The sequence below is a fragment of the Glycine soja genome, chromosome 8 (genome assembly GCF_004193775.1).
Source record: "Glycine soja cultivar W05 chromosome 8, ASM419377v2, whole genome shotgun sequence".
Taxonomy (NCBI): domain Eukaryota; kingdom Viridiplantae; phylum Streptophyta; class Magnoliopsida; order Fabales; family Fabaceae; genus Glycine; species Glycine soja.
Window position 1 is genome coordinate 42,658,565 of NC_041009.1, and position 22,119 is coordinate 42,680,683.

Genomic DNA, 22,119 nt, shown 5'->3' on the forward strand with positions numbered 1-22,119 from the left:
TGATTATAAAAGACAACAGATATAAAAAGTTAAACTTTTTACATCAATAAAAAAATAATCAATCTAAAAAGTAATTTTTCATATTTTTGTCCGATATAAAAAAGTCATAACTTTCTATTACGTGAGCATTTAGAACATCCGTACAACAATCTAAAAAGTTGTTTTTAACTTATCTAAAAAGTCTTCTATATAGTATTGAGCTACTAAGCACTTTGGATGTCATAATCAAAATTGTTTGCTAGATTTTATTTAATCAATATGGATGGAAACAAATTATTAATAGTAATTTCACAATGTGTGATGCTAGTAAAAAAACATACAATATATGAAAATCAAGGTTAATACACTCAATTTTAGTAGCATGTACAGCTTACAAACCCTCATTAAAGAAATGCTAAAACAAGGATATTTGTTTATCAAATGAATATGAAAGAGGGGAAAAATCACATTAGCTACAAATAAACTAATTTCATTTGTCAGATAACAAACTAACAATTGATAAAGATTGTCATTGTGTAGATTGAGTACAGAAGTTCAAATCCTAATAGTATACCGGGTTACCTAATTCTTGATGTATTGCTAGTATTAGCTCACCATAGCTTTGCAAAGTATGGTGCTAGGTTGTATATATAACAGTACCACCTGTATTGATCTTCATATTATATATAATACTACTATATTTTGCTAGTTAAAAAAAATACTGGGTTAATGCCAACACTTATGTTAACAAGACAAAGTGAAATTTAAGCAAAAAGAGCTGTATGTCAGACTTGAAGAGCATTATGCCATAAATTCTGAGTTGGAGAATGGCAAAATGACTTGAGAGATGCTCCTTACATGGAAATGTACTTGGTCCTTGGTCTCTTTAGGTTTAGACCTAAATAAAAGATTAGCTACCACCTGCCTGCTGATGACATCTTTGAAGTTAAGTTCATGACTATTCTCATATGTTTAAATAAATTCTTACGCTCAATAGTTATATTTTGTTACACTACAGATTATCTTCAATTCTACTGTTGAGTTGTGGCTGTTTTTTCTGAATAGGAAGAGCACATTAAAATCAGTGACACAAACCATCAAGCATATAAAATGAAAATCACAAAATAAGATAGCAAATTCTTCCATCAAGTACAACCAATTAAAAAGTTACTAAGTTAAAGTATATCCAGATGATCAATTTCACTTCTGACCTCTGTATGCATCCAATAGTAGTGGCTCATTTCTCTGAAATCGGGTCACATATCTCTCCAAAAACATTTTCTCACTTATCTTAATAAAGGAACTTGTTTTCAGATCACTCTTTATCAAACCCCTTGACTTCAAATTTTTAACAACTGCAAATCTAGGAATAACTGTCTTCTCCAAGTTGCATCCAAGAATTTCAGGGCATCTAGCAATGTCTTCTGGGGGCAAACTCATATCTTTCACCAAGAAGTTCAACATTTTCATAATCTTCTTTTCCGACGACATCATAAACTGGGGTTGCTTTTTGAAAGCCAAAAGACAGATATCTCTAGAAAAGCCCCACCTCCCAAGAACCTCTAATTTTGATTTCCACGTTGCTTCATTTATCGTTGCAAACAATTTAAGTGCCATAACAAAATTTGATTTCAAAGGATCAAACCCCATTTCCTTCACTTTCTCCAAAGCCTCAACAAATCTTGAATGCTTCATAAATGTTGCACCAGGATGATTAGTTACTAACAAGGAAACGGAACGTTGTGGCACCCCAAGCTGTCTCAAAGCCCCTACATTTCTAACTGAATGGTTAATTAACCTTCGACTGCTACAGGACCACTTATAATGCTTTAAAGTGGAAACTACTTCCTTATCACTGCAAACTAGACCTTTGATAATCTGATAACATGGGATAATGGATTTATTCAAGCTAAAATAAAATAATGTAATGTTTCCAATGAGGAATCTGGGAAGGTCAGTGGTTGAAAACCCAATAGAATGGAAGAACTTGAGTTTTGGCAAAAGGGTCTTTCCAGGTTTTGACAAAAGCACAAAAGGGCGTTGCTTTACAAGGCTACATAGCTGAGTCTCAGAGAATCCATAGTTCCTGAGAATATCAATTACCGCATTTGGCCCATTAGGGTTTTTCAATTTCAACCTATTGGCGAGTTTCTGTGCCTTTTCTGGGGACAACCCACATGAGTTGATGAGGCTAAATACATTGAAGGTGCCACCTTTGTAGTGATTTGTGTTTGATACAGAAAGAGTACGTGAATTGAAGAAAAGAATTGCATTGTGACAGAGAACACCATAATGGGGTGTCTTAGTTGTTAATCTAGCAATAAGAAAATGGTACATTGGTAATGAATTTTGACTCACCCAGTTTTGAGTTTGAAGGATTATGCTTCCTTCAACGTATTCTTCGTAGTTTCAGTGCCTCACAGTGTTTCTACTTTGAATAATCATCACTATGAATGAATATCTCAGAGACAGTTCGAAGTATCAACACGGCAGCGTTTCTTTAAGCTTTCTCCATATTTATTAGATTATGGTCTATTTTTCTTTTAGAAGAGATTATGGTCTAGTTATTTAGTATTGATGGTGTTTTTAATCCCTCAAATCTAAAAGTAATTTTTTTTTAATATTCAAACTTGAACATCGTCCAATCTTAGTCCCTAAATTGTGATTTTTTATTTTCTAGTAAAGATTAAAAGTAGATTGTTTTTAATTTTTGTTGTAAGGAATATTATTTTCAAATTAGAGAATAAAAAAAAGCATTTTGAAATTTGGGAAATTACATGCAAATTTAGTCCAAATTTAAAAGACTGAAAATATTTTTTTTAATAACTATTGTTTCATTTTATGAGTCAAATTTAATTTAATATGTGAATTTTATTATCACAATTAATTATTATAAAATTAAAAAAACTATTCATAGCATATAATTAAAGTAAATATATGCAAAATGATTTAGATTAAATCTAACAACTTTGTTTGTAGAAAAATATTAAATATATCTGGTATCATCATAATAAAACTCATTTGATTATTTTTGTATATAATTTTTTTTGGATTAACTAAAGATAAATGATATTAATCTTTAATCCGATGAAAGGACACTCCTAGTCTGGGCACACCCATGATCTTAGACACTGGACAAAGAAAAATATCATAAGAAATGAACATTATTAAAATTTAAGAATAAAACTCTCTTAAAAAAAATAAAAGAATAAATCTTTATGTTAATATGTTTTATGGTCTAATTAATGTGGTCAAGATTATGAATTATATGAAAACTAGAATTAGAAAATGTTATTTAGCTATAATTGTTAATTGGTCTTAATTAGGAAACAAAAGAGTGATTGTGTTTCATAATCGCTTATAATTTCCCTCTACCAAACCAAAATTATGCGTTTTTGTCAAGGTTTCTAGAAAACCAATAAGAAAGCATAACATGTGTATTCTTTTGGTGTTTTTTTTATTATCATACGATCGGCATAAAAATTGTCCTCTCTGTATGTGTCACGAAATTGCTTGAAATGTGATCTACCGGGGTCTTGAAATTAAGTCCTTGATTATGAGACCAACTAGAGAGGAACATATCTGTGAAGAGAATGGACTCTAAACTGAAATAAAAGTCAGTGCTATCATAGATTCTGATTCACAAACAAAGTTCCTAAGTTCTAGACTCCAAGCTAGTTCTATCCCATGAAAATTGCTAGCAAATCAGCTTGGAGGCTGCACACTTTGAATATTTACAAAGACCTTGAATATATTTAATTATGCCTAATTATTAATTAATCTTTTTTAAAATTTAGTTATCTTCTTTATCAGTCGCGGACCTACATTGGTCCTGAAGGTGTGCACTTGCACTCCTTCATCTTTTAAAATTCACTAAATTTGTAAATAAAATTTTATATTTTTATATTTTATTTTATTTATATTTATATAATTGAATTCACTGATTTTGTTTTTTTATAATTTACACCCACTAACTTAGGGTCTTGGATCTGCCAATGCTCCCTACCTAATTCATTTTTCAAGTCGGTACTAAGGGTTCAAGTGGTTTTCAAGTTATCTTGAATAATTGTAGAGATCTTCTTTTACCAATTCCAAACTCTAGAGTGAGTTTTATAAATAAATAAGCTACTCATGTTGCTCACAATCTTGAAGGACATCAAGATTTTATACTAATTATCATGTCTTTCATTATATTCGCTCATGTATTGTTTCACACGTTGTTAATGAAATAATATAACTTTACTCCTAAAAAAATTAGTACTATTTGTTATAGCCTTTATTAAAAGCTTTCATAGTTTTGAAAAAAAATTATACGTTGTAACTATACAAAAAAATTGGTACGGTAACAGAAAAGGATCATATATTTATTTTTCTTTTTTTTTTATTCTATTTGGCTATAAAGCTCATACTTTTTTTTTATTATTACATATGTTCTTAAATTTAAGAGTAAGTTCATTGAATCTATAAAATAAAAAAGAGTAAGTTCATTGAAAGTTTTCAAAATGATTAAGTTAAGCCCTTTTGTTGGCATGCTTTCCCAAAGCTTCCAAATGGATATGAAACAACATAGTTACAGTAAAACACTCAATTTTAACTTTTGATTAAGCTAATTGAAGTTTATTTTTATTTTACTTTTTTCTTTTATTATTTTGTAAGAATTTATAAGAAAGTTTATTTAAATATGACTTATTTCTTTTATTACATAAATTCTGACAACATATTTTTTAACACTCTTCTCTATACATATTTTTCCGACAACTTTTGCTTGTTATTAATTTTTTAAAGTTTCTTGCGATTTCTTACATTAGAGTAAAATTATGTATAAATTTCTTATGAGTGACATGACACCATAAAAATTAAAAAAAGTGTTACGGGGAACGACAAAAAAAAATTAAGAAACCTAAATAAAAAACTTACATTAGAGATGCTCTTAACACTTAAGTTAGCAAATCAATGTAAAAATTTAGCAGAAAAAGTTAAACTTGTAGAGCATTATGCCTTAAATTCAGGGTTAGAGATTGCTAAAACAACTTGAAAGAGGCTCAATACAAGGAAATATGCATGGTCATTGGTCTCCTCTGTAGTTCTAAATAAAAGATTAACCATCTGTTGATAACATCTTTAATAATATGGCTGTTCCTATATGTTGAAACAAATTCTTCTGTTAATAGTTAAAGTGCAGAGAGAACAAGACAAATCATTACTATTATCCTTGGATGACAAGATTAAGTGAAATCTTCATTTAATATGCTCTGACTATGAAAATCAATCAAAATAACCACAACTTGACAGTAGAATTGAAGTTAGCCTGTAAGTGGTGTAACACACTAGCGATTTGGCATTGCTAAAAACCAGTGACAAACTATCAAGTGTAAAATGAAAATCACAAAAAAATAAAAGTCAATTTCTACAATCAAGTACAACCAATAAAAAGTTCCAAGATTAAGGTATATCCAGATGATCAATTTGACTTCTGACCTCTGTATGCATCCAGTAGTAGTGGCTCATTTTTTAGAAATCGGATCACATATTTCTCCAAAAACATTTTCTCGCTGATCTTGATAAAGCTACTTATTTTAGAATCTCTCTTTATCAAACCCCTTGACTTCAAAATTTCAACAACTGCAAATCTAGGCATAACTGTCTTCTCCAGGTTGCATTTAAGAACCTCAGGGCATCCAGCGATGTTCTCTACGGGCAAACCTATGTCTTTCATCAAGAAGTTCAATATTTTCATAATCTTCTCTTCTGACAACATAATAAATTGGGGATGCTTTTTGAAAACTAAAAGACAGATATCTCTGGACCATCCCCACTTCTCAAAAACCATTAATTTGGATTCCCACATTGCCTCATTCATCTTTGCAAGCACTTGAATTGCCAATACAAAATTTGATTTCAAAGGATCAAACCCAGTTACCTTCACTTTCTCCACAGCCTCAACAAACCTCGAATGCTCCATAAATGTTACACTAGGAAAATTGGTTACCAATAACGAAATGGAACGTTGAGGCACCCCAAGGTGTCTCAAAGTCCCTACATTTCGAACCGCATCGATTGACATCCAACGGTTAAAGTACCTCCTATCATTCTTCAAAGTGGAAACTACTTCTTTATCACTGTGAACTAGACTCTTGATGATCTGGTAACGGGGGATAATGGTTTTGTGCAAGCTCAATCCCAAAAATGTAGTGTTTCCAATGAGGAATCTGGGAAGGTCAGTGGTTGAAAACCCAATAGAAAGGAAGAACTTGAGTTTTGGCAAAAGGGTCTTTTCAGGTTTTGACAAAAGCACCAAAGGGATTTTCTTTACAAGGCTACATAGCTGGGTATCAGAAAACCCATAGTTCCTGAGAATCTCAATTACAGCGTTTGGCCCATCTGGGTTTTTCAATTCCAACCTTCTGGAGAGTTTCAGGGCCACTTCAGGGGACAACCCACATGAGTTGATGAGGCTAAATACATTAAAGGTGCCATCTTTGCGATGATTTGTGCTTGATACAGATAGAGTGCGTGAAGTGAAGAAAGGCGTAACATTGTGTAAGAGAACACTATAATGGAGTGTTCTAGTAGTTAATCTTGCAAACAGAAAATGATGCATTTGTAATGAATAATTGAAGAAGATTGAGGAAGACGCACCCACTTTCAATTTACAGGATTACGCTTCCTTCCCCGAATTCTTCACAGTTCACTGCCTCAGAGTGATACAATTATGAATGGCAACAACCTCGTTAGAATTGAATGGTTTTTTGGCACATAAAACAAGTCTTTTTCCACCTACATTATTTGCTTCTTGCACCGACCCAAAAGGAAGACTCATAGGCCCTCAAAGGTTGTTTACTTCCTGCATCTGATAATTGCTCTCTGCACCGCCCTAATATCAAAATTCCCAACATTACCCTTTTCATTTTATAAGTTATTGTCTGATCTTTGTTTTATATAAAGTAAGAAGAAAGCAAAGTTGTAGATCAGATGTTGTCTATTTTCCATAATACTAAATTTGTAACACATAATCATTGGTGAACCTTTTCAAATTCAGGAATCCAAAATTAATTTTTGTTAACTCCATATTACTCAATCCAAAAAGGTTCACCAATGTTTATTGTTACGGATTCGTTAAAATTAACTTATACATACAAGTTAATCTATAGAAACTCTTTCGTATAACTTTTCTAAAAGGAAAATTTCTACCTAAGTCAATTTTAACTTACAAAGAAGTTTTTATTTTCTTCTACAACTGCTTCTAAATAAATTTACTCAAATAGGTTGAAAGAAAGAAAAATTCGCATATTCTTAAAAATAAAATAAGAAAAATTTACAATAAAACAATATCAAAAGACATAAATCAAATAAAAAAAATAAGATCTCAGAATATTTGAAAGATACATTGTTCAGATATTATTATACATCACAAACTGTCATAAACATGACTTTGTTAATGAAAGACAATTCCACTTTTTTGTTTGATGCAGGGACCAAAGAAGAGTCAATTCTGAAACAAAAGATACAGCGCCATTGTTGAAAGGGCAACACGGAGAATCTAAATTTCAAAACAGTGGAACCCCACTTCCTATGCCAATTCAAAGAACAATATTAGTAGAGACCATTACAATAACCAGACTTTTGACAGTGAAAAACTTGCTAGGAAATATATATATATATAGAGAGAGAGAGAATAAAAATAAACAAAGCTTATGACAACAAATAAAACGACTCAAAAGTATAGATATTATTTCAGTAATTGAAAATAAATTCCATTTCTTGGTGACTAAACTGTAAACAATAATAAAGGTATTATTTATATCTTTTTAATATTATTTTAATTAAAAAATACGCTTAAGTTAAAAAAAACCTAATAATTAAGAGAAGGTGTTGTCATTTAAGAAATCAAGGGGACAAAATTATTAAGTGCATGTAATTTGAATCCCATTCCACATATTATTAGGAAGAAAAGGTATACCTTTTTATGAATTCTAATGTCTTGACTTTGAGTGATGAATAATGCGTTTTCTTCCAAAACTGGTAGCAATTCTTACAAGGGGCACATGTTGTATACTTGAGTGCTCTGGTCCTCCTTCGGGAGCAATGCATTGCTCGAATTCAGATGGCATGTCAAGTATGTGAAGAACTAGAAGATTTTCTAAGTGTTGGATGCCACAAGGTACTGTCTTGAGTGCACCTATTCCCTCAAAGTGTAGTGTTTCCAAAGAATTCAGTGATCCTTTATCGATGATGATGGAACTCAAGTTAGATAAATACCTGAGATACAGTTCTTTTAATTGCATAAACCCTCCATCTTTAAAATACAAACTTTCACCTCCATAGGCTAAGGGGCCAATACGGAGGAACAACAAATGTGGCATATTCTGTAGTGATTTCAATGGATCTTCTGTTAAGTGGGAACATATCAAAGTCAATTTTACAAGATTTTGTAGTTGTGGAATCCACTCTGGAAACTTATTTAACTTCCCTTCTAGCTTAAGTTTCCGCAACATAGGTAGGGATGAAATGACAGGCAAATCAATCATATAAAAACCATAAAAATTAGATGCTGAGCGAATATGTAGTTTCTCCAAGTTTTGCATCTGATTTATTGATGAACATAGAGCACTTCCTAGTCCTTCCTTCACACCAGTCAAGCCTAAGCTCCTTAAATTCTTCAGCTTTCCCAATTCTCTGATTAACTCCACAACATCATCATCATTAATTAGCTCTTCTTCATCAGGATCTACGTTTACTTGATGCAGTGTTTGTAGGGATGTCATGTCTCCAAAACTATTTTTCAATTGAAACAACCTCATATGATCACCCAAAAGATGTCTCAGCCTTGTAAGCTTGCAAATTTCCTTTGGCAATTCCATAGAAGTTGCATGTCTTACGTCCAGCGTTTCGAGGTTATGGAGCTTACCAATGAATTTTGTAAGACTTTTAGTTTCCATCCCTAACGGCCTTAAGCTTAAATACTTCAAGTGTACTAGATTTTCCCAATTTTCAGGAACAAAAGGCAATCGACCATCTTCAAAATCAAGTACCTTCAATAGCCTGCATTTCTTAGAGATTCTTTGCACAAATTCATCAGTTAATGCTGATTCTTTGCCAGAAAAAACAAGTAGTGATCGGATGTGTGAGCTTTCAGTACTCCCTACTAAATCAATGGAATTGGTTGCTATTGATAAGCGCCGAATCATCCCACTTGACATTGACTCATCTTCTTTACTAATATGCTGGCAGAAACTTAAATCCTTAAATTTTCTAAGGATCATATCCCATAATAAGTCATGAACATGACAACTCTTGGCTTTTCCATCTACGGTAACAGAAGACACTTGAACTAAACTTCTACCAATCAACTCTGCTAAATATTGTTGTGCAACATCTTCCAAAGTTTTTCCTCCTTCATCTTTTACAAATCCTTCAGCCACCCATTGTCGAATTAGTCTTGTTGATTTCACTTTATAGTCTTCCGGATATATTCCAAAATACAATAAGCATGATTTAAGGTAGTATGGCAAATCATCATAACTGAAACCTAAAATCTTTGTTATACCAATTAAATGGTGGTTTTTCTCCATCTCTGAATTTAGGCTTTGCCTAATTTTCTCCCATTCAAATGTAGTCTTTTCTTTGCCAGATAAAAGGCCACCAATAGCCACAATTGCAAGTGGTAAGCCCTTGCATTTTTTAACAATTTCAGAAGATATATTCAGGAGATGGTCTGGGCAACATCCATTGAAATCAAATTGAAATGCCTTTTTATAAAAGAGTTCCATAGATTTTTCTGATGATAAAGGTTCCAGCTCATGCACCTTATCAAAGGGAGAGTTCTTACAAGATTCTACAACACCTGTCTTCCTAGTTGTGATTAATATTCTACTTCCATTTTTATTATCAAACATGGCGCTTTTAATCTGACCCCAAAGTTCTACACTCCATACATCATCTAAAATGACAACATACCTCTTCTGTTGCAAATAGTTTCTCACTTCATCGATCAATGAATCTCGGTCCATTTCAGAAATATCTTGAGGAGGATTCTCCCTTTTTTCTTTGCATAACTTCTTCAACAAGTCTCTCATCATCCCTTCCACTGTGTAGGATTGAGACACTGTGATCCATGCATGGAAATCAAAGTGTCCAACCACCTTTTGGTTGTTGAAAACTCTGCTGGCAAGAGTGGTTTTTCCAAGCCCTCCCATTCCTACCACAGAGATGACAGTGCGCTCTGCTGGTCCCTCTACTAACCAATCAATCAATTCATCTCTTGGGCCTTCAAAGCCAACAACTTCAGCTTCATCAAGGTAACGAGAAGCGATTCGAGGGTCATGCCACTGAATACTTTGGCTACCTGCATTACTGCTCTGTCCTTGTTCTACAGAAGGTTGTCTAAGGAAGTTATATTTTTTACCTCTCTGCATGATACCATCAACAACTGACTTAATCTGCTGAATCTCTGATGCTATATGGTGGCGACGTTTCAAATATTCAATGAAGTGTGTAATGTCACACTCAAAGAATAAAGCTGCACATCCAAGAGCATCAGGCTGTTGTTCCACAAAGATCAAGTACTCATCAATCACATCTTCTATGCGAAAAGAGGCTTCCCTCAACTGTTTAACCAATGTTCTGATCCCCTCATTAGTGCTGTCTCCTTCTTCTTCAGCCCTTCTATCTGCATCCTTGAGGAAGGCTTGAATGAAATCCAGTTCAGTTTTTATTTCTGCAAATTCTGTGTGCAAGTCCCAAAGGAGTTTTGCTTCATTGCTTAGTAGTGAAAGCAATTTGTCTCGAGCGAAGGACACTGCCATTTCCGCCATTTGAGTCTATAGCTAGCTTTAGCTTCGTGTGTATTGTGATATCAAGAGTTTGTGGTCTGAGACGTATTAATTTCTTGATCTCTAACGTCTGCAGTTAGAGGAAGATTTTTGAATCTACAATGAGTGCTAAACTTTGGAGTCTACTTTGAGAGTTTTGTGTTCTTTTCATTCTTTTATTATCTCTCTTTATTTCTCTCAACTTCCACCCATACAATGAAAAGTTGTTAGATTTGGACCCCAAATATTGTTATCATATTAATTGTATCCTTCATTTTGTCAGCAAAGGTACACTAAATAACACGTGATCCTCGATCTTATTGTCTCTAATTTTTTGTTTCTATTTACTCTAAATTTCTGTAACAACGAGACTCTAAACGTGTAATAGTGTGAGCCATTCAGTTTTTATACTGCTAATGCTGTTAAATTTTGGATCATGCCTATTTCACATCAATTTAAAATCACATTTTCTCGTGTATAGAATTAGATAGAAAAATTAAAGTATAAATATGCATGGAAAAAATAAGACAATTTAATTTCATCAAATAGTAAATATTTATATTAATTTGAATCAAAATTCCTAAATTCTTGTGTCAGCGAGCTTTTAGAAGAAGAAAAAAAATATTTTTTTAAGGTTCTAATTAACACTTTTCTAATTTAATATCTCCACTTGCCAGCTAATGTAACAGCAAATTGAAGAAGTATTTATTTCGTTTGTTGCAGGGTTGTCATCATTTATCCTATGATTTGGTTGCAATTTATGGTCAAATATATATATATATATATATATATATATTATTGCTTCACATGCAGTGTTGTCTGTTTCAAATGCCACAAGTAATATAAATAATGAATTCGTAGCATTGAGGTGATGATTCACGACGAGTTCAACTTTGGGGCAAATGTATGTGAATCAATCCCTCGATGACTTCACCATTTGTTATTGGTAGAATAAGATCTATCTATTTTTTTGTTGCAAAGATCGATCTATCGAATTGAGTATGTGAAATGAAGTGCAGAGCCAGTGATCGAGGTCGTTTGTATAACTGTAAACACAGACGAAATTTATGTCATTTGAGCATTGAATTTCATGGAAAATGAAAAATATAGGAGTTTGAGATAATCGTAGATCAAATCTTGTTTAGCCAAATAGAAGTTATACTATCACTACACTTAAGGATGATGTAAGTGGTTAATATTAAGTTTCAATTCCAGGAGGTCTTTGTGATTTGAGTAAATAGGTATATGTTGTTAATACTCAGACAGGCAGAAAAGTCTCACTTCTTCACTTTTGTATTTTAATTTCTAGCAAATCAATACAAATTCTTTTTACAATCTCTTGAGATATCTATTATCTTCTTTAAAAAGCTATAATATAGTGAGTGAAGTATAGTTAGATAGCAATGTAGCAAAAAAAAAAATAAAACACAAGTTAATTTAAAAAGGAAAGTTATAAATCAAAAAGAAAATAAGATCTCACTATCATTGAAAGACAATTATAAACTTTACAATCATAAACTTGAATGACTTTGTTAAAGAAAGACAACATATTTTTTTAAAAAAAGGAAACTTTACAATAAAAACAAATAAATTACCTGATTTTGTTTTCTTATTCCCAAATAGAAAGACACATTTTACAGTCCTTCAAAGACACACTGTGCGCACAATATTATACATTACAAACTGTCATAAACATGACCTTGTGAAAGAAAGACAATTCTTTTGTTGCAGGGACCGAAGAGTAAATTGGGAAACAAAAAGATACAACCAATGTGTTAAAAGCACAACATGGAGAATCTAAATTTCAAACCACCATATTAGTACAGAGCATTACAATACTGAGACTTTTGATATTAAAAAATTGAAAATATTGCTACTAGCTATTGAGGAAACATAATAGTAACAGATAACTTCTTGTTATAGACAGACAATTCTAATAAGTGATGTAGGATAAAAAAAAAGCATATAACAAAAAAAAACTCAAAAGTGCAGAAATTATCTTAGAATTACATATAAATAAATTACATTTCTTGATGACTAAATGGGAAACAACACTAAAAGTTCTTCCATTGAATTAAAAAAAAAAAAAACTAGATATTGAACCGCATGCTGTGCAGGTTTGTAAAAAATGTATATGATGTAGTTTGTCGATATTAGAAATATTTAAAAAAAAAACGATTATTGTTAAAGTATATGTTGAAATAAACAAAGAAGCATAACATTCATGCATATGAAACATATATTTTATTTGCTAAACTTGAGTATTATATGGATCATGCTGAAACTTGAAAGACATGTATTTTCTGGTATCAATCATATCTTAGTTGTTAAAAAGTCTCACTTTCAATTCTCTGAGTGTAATTTATATATCTATTGAGCTACTTTATTTAGTGTCAATTAGTTTTAAACTGAAACATAAAATTGGTATCATAGACTCCATGAATATCAATTATGTTGATATATTGCTATTGTCTATTGAAGTGACTAGCAGTCTTGAAGTATATGGTTTGGCTGAGGCATTTGGTCCTTCATGTCACAGGAATAATATGTTTCTATCTTCTCATGCTTAATTAATAAATAGCGCAACATCATTTTATATAAGAAAATTTCATATTGGTCATGTTCTGTCAATAAATGCCATCCTGAATCCTCTGCGTAGGACTTGCAAAGTATTTGGCAAAGCTGGAAAGTAGTTGTTTAGATGAGCATGAATGTTGACTTCACTAGGTTCTTTTGCTGAACCTATTGGTAATTGGTTTGGTTTTCGATCAAAATCCTATTAAAAATGAATGATTCGATTCTTCTAAATGAATTAAGGAAAAATCACCTTTTCTAGTTAGTTGAGAGCTCTGCCAATAGAATTAGTTAACATGCCATTGCGGTGATTCCTTTGGGTAGAGCTTGTTGCTTTAGCATGTCCTCGTGCCATGAACCTTTCCATTTTAGTATATTTTGCTAAGCCAATTCAACGAGTTATTCTTTTATAACATTTAGCATAAATGCGACATAATCTAACAAAACGGTTCCCTGATTAATCTAACAACTCATGATATACATTCTACAATATTTAAGCAAATTTATAAGTCAGTACTTTATTCCTGTACCTTGACATTTCTTCACAATAGTATAATGTCCCTGCTTGTTCAATTTAAGGTTTGCCATGCTTCATTTCTAATTAATGCAATGTAGGAGGGAAGCACCCTCATATACATGCAAGGGGATTGGTACTGAATCTATGGAATTGGTGTTGAAAATAGTGTAAATGTAAAGGGAATGCTGCAAGAGTATCCACTTTAATAAGCTTAAATATATTTTTGATCTCTGATATATATTCGCCTTTTATGTTTGATTCTGGATAAATCTTTCATTCGAATTGGATCTTTGATATTTAAAAAGTTTTATTTTAGATCATTGTCATAAATTAAGTGATAACGTATCCATTAAATATTTGATAACAAGATTTGTGACGGCTCAAAAATCATCGGTATCTACGCACAAAAAGTATGAATTTTTTCATTTTGCTAAGATATAGAGCAACCTCAGACCAAGACCCAGAGGAAGAAAGAAAAGAACAACATCCCAAGAAAAACCAAACATCTCTGAAGATCCGATCAGATCCATTCAACCCCCTCTCTTTGCTTTCTCTCTCCTCAAATTCTCTCTCTACCTTCAATTTTCCATCTTTTTTTTCACTTTCCCTAAACCCCATTACTTTCCCAAATGCGCTAGATTGACACCCCAACTTCAACTTGCATGAAGCTTTGGTGTTGTCCATGGCTATGTTTCATTGAAAAAGAAGAAGAGCACAAATTTCCTAAACCTATGAAGGAAGGAGACATCATTTTTGGAAATGACATTGTTTCCAACAACGACGAAGGAAACGATACCCGCGATGACAACAAGCAATTCACAATGGCCAGCGCCAATGCATTGTGCTCGTGGCCCAATGAGAGAAGCTCCATCGCCATTGTCGTGTGTATGGATATCGTCGTCGTCCGGAAGTGTCACTTTTCCATTAGAAGTGTGGGGCATCTAATGAATACGATGATTATGACTTTAGTATCAAACACACTTTTCGATCCAACGGTGAGACTTGTTATGATGCATTTTCATTGATGGGTGTTGTTGAAGAGAGTGGCAGCAGCTTCAATTCCAGCATTGTGAAAGAGGGTGGTGAGGGAGATGATGGGTTGTTGAGATGAGGGGTTGTTGATTCAAACTTTTGCCCATTCATTAATCATACATGGCCACGCGTCGCACATCAAGGCTTTTGATTTTTTCCTTAGCCTTCCCAGGTACATGACCACATTTCTTGAACCAGAACCCCTTCAATTGATTCAGACAGTTTTTTACCGTCAAAAAATTTAAATTGATTTTGTGCGCAAATACTAACATTTTTTAATCACCATAATTTGTATTATCAAATATTTGATGAACACGTCATTGCTTACTAAAAAAATTTCAAATATCAGATATCTGATTTAAAGGAAAAATTTATTGAGAATTACATGTAAAAGTCGATTAATAGAGTATATATGAAGAATAAAAAATATATTTAAGAGATTTTCATAAATCGATATTAATTACAACATTAACAATTTAAATTGGTATTATTTTACTTCACCGTCAAGAAATAGATTTCCCTCTAGATTGCATACTACGAAGTTGATTGTCTCAACTCAAAAGCATCTTTATTTAGGGGCGGTGGAAATTTGCTAAATATTGTAAACATTTCAAGATTTTTCCAAAACCGTGTTTGTTTTACACTATTCGATTGAATTTGGACACTATTGAAAGGTTGTTCCTCTCCTTTCACTCACTTCACTCCTGTCTCCTCTTCCCGATGTCTTCTCTCATATAGCGACTCTGCAATGGTGATTATCTCCCAATTTCAACGAAGAGGAGCAGAAACCCGCTCACTCTTCACCACCACAACCCCAATCCTCTTCCTCTTCGTTCAGTGGTACTTTTGACATGTCAAACCCTATCACTTTTCTGGTGAGAGTCTTCGAGTTCGTCTCCGAACACAGTGACTTTTTGGAGACGAAGAGCACCGAAAAGGAGGTAGCATCGCTGGTTTGCGCCGTTGAGAAGAAGAGGGAGTTTCTCAAGGTGGAGAGAGAAAAGGCTGAGAAGAAGAAGAGAGAGGACCTCAAGGCCTCGAAGGAGAGGGGAAAATCCGACAAGAGGTTGAAGGAAGAGAAGAAATCCAAAGCCGAAGACACCAACAAAGACAAAAGCACCTCCAGAGGTAAACCCAAGAAAGCGATTTCCGCCTTTTTTTTTTCAATGTTCATTAGACCCTCGTATCTATTTTGGGGGCTGATATTCTTTTATTTATTTTCTTTTAATACTTGGACAGTTCCAAACAAAGGTAATGGCTTGGATTTGGAGAAATACTCTTGGACTCAATCACTTCAAGAGGTTAATGTTAATGTTCCGGTGCCAAATGGAACCAAATCAAGAGTTTTGCCTCTAAAATTTGAAATTCAATCAAGCTATTAACAAACCATTATCCTAATTTTTTCACACCCATTTATTTACAAGATGGAGAGGCCTATGCTTATCTGCTTAATGTCCTTGCTCCTGAACATTGCAGTCCGGTCACCTTGGATACCAAGGATGGCAATGAAAGGGCAAATCTGGTTCTTGATCACGCAGAGAGAATGGGCTGCAAAAGATACTTGACCCCAAGGGATGTTGCAGAGGGTACTTTAAATTTTGAATCTTGCATTTGTTGCACAATTGTTTCATCATAGGTATGAAATGAATTGCATAGTTAATTTTATGCAGACTATTTGATAATTTAAATAAATATTCATATGCATGTTAATTTTTGAATCTGTTTAAGTGTTGTAGTTATTCAATTAGTGCCCTACACAATGCAGGAGTGGTCTATCTACAGACACTAAAAAGATGTCCTATGCTGAGATGATGACGGATGATGTACAAACATCTAGAGAAGAGAGATGCTTCCAACTGTGGATCAATAGTCTTGGAATTTCTACACATGTAAATAATATGTTTGAGGATGTCAGAAATGGGTATGTGTTCCTTTTCTTAAACTGCATATATTATTTTTGCGAAAATCTAAAGACTTGTATATCTGTAAAAGTGCAAGTTTTTAATTTTCTGGATCTCAAAACATAATGACCAAATGATCCACCTGGCTCATGTTTATCCACTGATTGGGAAAAATTAAATGAATGTGATATCAAAATTTATTTTATCAATTCACTAAGTTCTTATGTGTTTGATTCCTTTTACTTTATGCCATGTAGATGGATACTTTTAGAAGTGGTAGACAACATATTTCCAAGATCAGTTAACTGGAAACATGCAACAAGACCTCCAATTAGAATGCCATTCAGAAAAGTCGAGAACTGCAATCAGGTCATAAAAATTGGTAAACAACTGAGATTCTCACTAGTCAATCTAGCTGGTAATGACATTGTGCAAGAAAATAAGAAGCTCATTCTTGGTAATGTCTTCATCTCACTATACCTTCCACACAAATGTTATGGATATAATTTGCTTTTTTTTCTAAGACAATTATGACTGCTTTCCCACCTATTTGTTTTGGCTTTCAATTTTATCTAAAATATTTTTTCCAGCTTTATTGTGGCAGCTCATGCGATTCACAATGCTTCAACTGTTGAAAATTTTGAGATCTGATTCCCAAGGAAAGGAGATCACTGATGCTGATATCCTGAAATGGGTGAACAGAAAAGTGAAGAGCACTGGCAGAACTTCTCAAATAGAGAGCTTCAAGGTTTTCTCCAAAAGAAATTCTCTGTTTTATTTGCTGTTAACAATTCCCAAAAACTGATTAGATTCGTAATTAGCCCGTTTATGTTTGTGACTAACAATTTAACAGGCCTGGACAGAGGCATCATCTATTCCAAGAGCACTAGTTTCAATTATTTTAAGATTGCCAAGACTTAAATTTACGATTGTAACCTTGGGAAAAGATGGCTGCATAATGCTTGAGAAATGTGTGGATGATGGTAAAAATACTTTTCCCCCTCTTGTTTTAGCCTTATCAAGTTAAATTCATATGCAAATGGATAAATATTTTTTTTCTTTTTTACATTTAATATCCTTATATAACCTAAGTAGCAATTTAATTTCTGGAAGCTGTTTTGTATCATTAACAATGAGAAAGGAAGATAGCACAGCCATGCCAACTTGCATAGCATCGGTAATAACCTAACATTTATTATTATAACTCTAGAGTAAGCTCTGATTGTGCAATATCTCCTCTTATTTCTTTTGTTTTATTTTTGGTGTGGGAGTGGGATGGATGTTCTACCATATTTATTACAGTAATTCTTTGATATTAATGACGAATCATTAATTTTTTCTTACAGTAATATAGTTAAATCAAAGTTATTTAACTTGACTACGTACTGAGAAATTAATTTTAAAAATGTTAAGTTAATTGTCTGTTTCAGTTGATGATATAGGCATATTGTATGTCCTATAGTTAACTTACACATTAGTTATATATCTCATCAAAATGTTTGCTGTCACCACACATTTAACAAAAAAAACAAATGTAAAGAAAAGGCTGAAAATTGAAAGTTCTTCATTTAACAATAAAAGGCCGAAAAAGGTTAAAATAATATTTGGATAAATACATAGTGCTGCAATAGTAATGCTTCTCTAACATCTAAATCAGTGGCAAATACAGAGAGGTAACTAATAACAAAATGATAAACAAGGCACAGCAAATATTAACCATAGAAAGAGTGAAGCTGATCAGAGTTAAATATGAACATACAATAATTATATGCACTATCTTCTGCATATTTGCCAATTGGAGCTGTCCTTGTAAGCCCAGAAATTTCAGAAGTTATACACAATCAAAGCAACAAACTTGGTATGGCGGTTGATTCATTCATTCATAAATTAGAAGAATCATCACTATATCACCAGGCTTAGTATTTTGACAATGTTTGCTTATTTTAGGTTCATTTTCTCATGGTTATACTTACTCTGGACACCCTGCAGCCTGTGCCGTTGCAATTGAAGCACTCAACATCTATAAGTGTGTTCTTTTGTTTCTTGCTTTTAAAAACTACTATGAATCTTTTGACTGTGGAGCATGATTAATTGATTATACCTCTTCTTTGCTAAATATTTAGCAAGAAAGCTTAGTACTGCTAATTTTCTTATAAAAATTCTTAAGTTTATTTAATTATTATTATTTTTTTGTTTGTCTTGTTGAGTTTGTTTTTGTAGCTGTGTTGGCTATCCATTTTAAGCTAATCCGGTTTTCACAATATTGAAATTTTCAGCTTGAAGCTAATGCTATTTTGGCAGTATCAGTATCACTTGCTGTCTGTAACGCTGGTGCGGCAGTGAAGAAAATTCCTCTGTACAAGGTGAGGTTTTTCAGTAGTAATAGTTCATATTTGTGAATCTTGTGTTCTCATGTTCTACTTTTGTATTATTTTAATTTTTCAGCACATTGCCTGGCTGGAAACAAGACTTTGGTACTACCTATGCTTTCATTCAATGTTATCAATGGAGGCTCACATGCAAGAAATAAGCTAGCAATGCAGATAATGTCTTGTCTTCAATTTTATTAAGTATGTAAGTTATTATAAACTTTATAAATCTTGTCTTCAATTTTTATCAACAAATATTGGTAAAGAGATAAGGGATGAGTTTATTTAAATTTATTTATTTAAAAAAATATATATTTTAATAAAATAAACATTTTTTTTGGTAATGTTTTTATCTAAAAAAAAATTACTTAAAAAAATTATTTTTTACTTATTTTGATAAAACAAATCTTATCTACTTATTAAAAAATATTTTTAATAAAACATTTATTTTAAAATTGTTTTCTTAATTCAAACAAACCAACCCATGATCAAAGAAGAGATTATATGAATTAAAAAGATTGATATGTTGAAAAAATTATTATAAAAAAAGTTGTATGAATTTATTAACTACATGATTCATAAAATTTCTCTTTGGAACCTTTTTTCCTAATCTGATTCTTCATGGTTTTTACATTATACAAGCTTTCCCCTTTGACTTTACAGGTCCTTCTAAGCATTTTTCGAATCACTAGAATAGCATTTGCTAGCTGTGCTTCATCCAACATGTCAATCAAATAATTCCACCTATTATTCAACAAAGTAACTTCATTACAAAACAAAAATTATGAACAGGAGTGAGAGAAAAAAGTGCCTAAGCCTGATGAGTAGTGATTTTAAGTGGCACACATCTGTGCTGCAAATTCTTTGAAATATCACTAAAAATATGAGGGAAATGAAACTGGTTTCATCATTATATTCATAAGCTTGTAATAGTTTATTGAGCTTTTTCTTGGACCTCAAATTAACTCGTGACAATAATATCACAACTGGACCTCCACACGTTTTTGATGCCATCCAAGAATGGATAGAGTGTTGCTAGGTGCACCTAGCATTATTGCTGGTGCACCCAGCAAAGCTATTAAATGGCAAAATTGTCCCTGCTTGTTTTTCTTCTTACGGATCAAGGTGATCCGTACGTTGATCCGTAAAACACTTACGGATCAAGGTGATCCGTAAGTGTTTTACGGATCAAGTACGGATCACCTTGATCTGTAAGAAGAAAAACAATTTATTAATTAGTTTGTTATATATAGAAATCTATTTTTTTAGTTGAGATTCTTGTAATTGAAAACGATTATGCAATACATGAATTCAAACAGTACATTAACTTCAACATAGTCGAACGAAATTAAATTTCCATCAAATATTACAACTAACTAACTGATGTTAATTTTGCGACAAGGACAACTCATCTTCCATTTGCGGTAAAGGTTTACTGAAAACAGCTAAAATTTCTATTGGCCCAATCTTTTTCCAGTAGTTAGACTCAATGAGCACCTTCATCACGTCCTCGTTGGTTTTGAGTTTAATTATTTCAAATTTTATAACTTTTTCTGAATACTTATGGTAACTTGGTTTCCGAAAAAACAATCGCGTTACCATTTGTGTTTCATCAACACCATAAGGGGGAATCCCACGAGGCACAACTTGTTTGATCAAATCCTTCAGTTCATCCATGGTATATTCGGTGGGAATGTCAATTTTTGGGATTTTTTCCTGTGAACGAGTAACTTACAAACTCATTTTGGCGTGACATGTTCCACCTCCCATTGTAATATAGCAGGGCATCATGAGTAGGGGTCATAGTAGTTTCAAGTAAGTTTAAAATACCATCTGGGGTTCTAGCAATGCTACATAATAACTTAATCGGACCAACAAACAAAAATTTATGATTACACATTAACATTGTGTTAATATCAGCATAATCTTTCAGTTGCATACATTGAAACCGAAATTGATTACCTGCATACGTGAAAGGCTGTCGGTAGTAAATTTCATCCAAAAATTGCTTGTCGGTTAGCTTAAGGGTATTGTGTATTCTGGTTTTTAACGTTTGAAAATCACACCCGTTAGTTACTCGAATGGGAACTGGAGTGGAAGCTTGGAAGAAAACACCACTGTCGTTGTGAACAATGGCTCCATTTGGAAAAATAAAACCTAATGTGGAGTTCACAACTGTCTCACTGCTTGTCTCTCCCAAGAATGCCATAGTTTTTTGTAAGACTTGGGTTGATACTGAAACTTGTGCTTTCTTACAAGGTTAGGTTGTGCTATATATATAGATGAGTTTTAATATTAGTGCTGCATTTTTTAAATATTGAAAATATGCATGCACATGCTTTCTGTATGTGTTGTCAACTACACGAATGACATGACATGCTTTAGCAATTTTTTCCGGAATCCTCTTACGGATCAACTTGATCCGGAAGAGGATTAACAAGCTTTCGGATCAAGTTGATCAGTAAAAAGCTTACAGATCAACTTGATCCGGAAGCCATCCGTACGTCCGCGACGAACAAACACCATCTGCGTACCTCGTTTGCTGCCACCGACCACCGCAAAGCTTGACGCCGGAAACTTCACCTTCACCGCTACACTCAACCTTGCTACCCCCACGAACCAGAGACAATGTCGCAGGAAAAAGTGAAAAACGAGAAGAAAGCTTTTTGAAAATGGAGGTAAGAAGCTGTTCCGAAAAAGAAATGACATTTTTAAGGAAGAAAGGTGATAGGGGCATTTTTGGCATTTCAAAAGTTTGCTGGGTGCACCAGCAAAAATACTAGGTGCACCTAGCAACACTCCACAGATAACCAGTTGATGGAAAAGAAGACCCAGTTAATGTTTGTGTTATTCAGTTGGGTGAAACTATTGGTAAAATAATAATTCTATTATTATCGGTGGTTTAAGTTGATATTGATATTATTATTATTATTATC

The 22,119-nt window shown here is 33.0% G+C and overlaps 4 protein-coding genes across 19 annotated transcripts; 2 read left to right on the forward strand and 2 right to left on the reverse strand.

The window, feature by feature from the left end:
• Positions 1 to 1,076: 1,076 nt before the first annotated feature.
• Positions 1,077 to 6,835, reverse strand: LOC114424202. The gene is made up of 2 exons (XM_028391054.1): positions 5,447 to 6,835; positions 1,077 to 2,388 (listed from the first exon to the last, which is right to left on the reverse strand). The coding sequence occupies exons 1-2, from the start codon at positions 6,578 to 6,580 to the stop codon at positions 1,180 to 1,182; spliced, it is 2,343 nt and encodes a 780-aa protein (XP_028246855.1). The 5' UTR covers positions 6,581 to 6,835; the 3' UTR covers positions 1,077 to 1,179.
• Positions 6,836 to 7,310: 475 nt separating this feature from the next.
• On the reverse strand, positions 7,311 to 10,923 carry LOC114424395 (disease resistance protein RPM1-like). Its single transcript, XM_028391234.1, has 2 exons — positions 7,940 to 10,923; positions 7,311 to 7,549 (listed from the first exon to the last, which is right to left on the reverse strand). The coding sequence occupies exon 1, from the start codon at positions 10,791 to 10,793 to the stop codon at positions 7,953 to 7,955; it is 2,841 nt and encodes a 946-aa protein (XP_028247035.1). The 5' UTR covers positions 10,794 to 10,923; the 3' UTR covers positions 7,311 to 7,549; positions 7,940 to 7,952.
• A 4,594-nt stretch (positions 10,924 to 15,517) lies between these two features.
• Positions 15,518 to 20,193, forward strand: LOC114423327 (fimbrin-5-like). 16 transcript variants are annotated; one of them, XM_028390039.1, is made up of 12 exons: positions 15,522 to 16,041; positions 16,153 to 16,164; positions 16,390 to 16,549; positions 16,642 to 16,834; positions 17,072 to 17,271; positions 17,405 to 17,562; positions 17,668 to 17,797; positions 18,616 to 18,672; positions 18,762 to 18,840; positions 19,091 to 19,177; positions 19,260 to 19,384; positions 19,847 to 20,193. In XM_028390039.1, the coding sequence occupies exons 4-10, from the start codon at positions 16,707 to 16,709 to the stop codon at positions 19,155 to 19,157; spliced, it is 819 nt and encodes a 272-aa protein (XP_028245840.1). In that variant the 5' UTR covers positions 15,522 to 16,041; positions 16,153 to 16,164; positions 16,390 to 16,549; positions 16,642 to 16,706; the 3' UTR covers positions 19,158 to 19,177; positions 19,260 to 19,384; positions 19,847 to 20,193. The 16 variants fall into 16 exon arrangements, with proteins under 16 accessions (XP_028245851.1, XP_028245850.1, XP_028245840.1 ...); XM_028390038.1 differs by having other exon boundaries at positions 16,650 to 16,834; XM_028390037.1 differs by having other exon boundaries at positions 16,679 to 16,834; positions 19,260 to 19,388.
• On the forward strand, positions 15,765 to 16,422 carry LOC114424203 (protein BOBBER 1-like). The gene is made up of 3 exons (XM_028391055.1): positions 15,765 to 16,041; positions 16,153 to 16,256; positions 16,390 to 16,422. Exons 1-3 carry the CDS (start codon positions 15,765 to 15,767, stop codon positions 16,420 to 16,422), a joined length of 414 nt encoding a protein of 137 aa, XP_028246856.1.
• Positions 20,194 to 22,119: the final 1,926 nt, after the last annotated feature.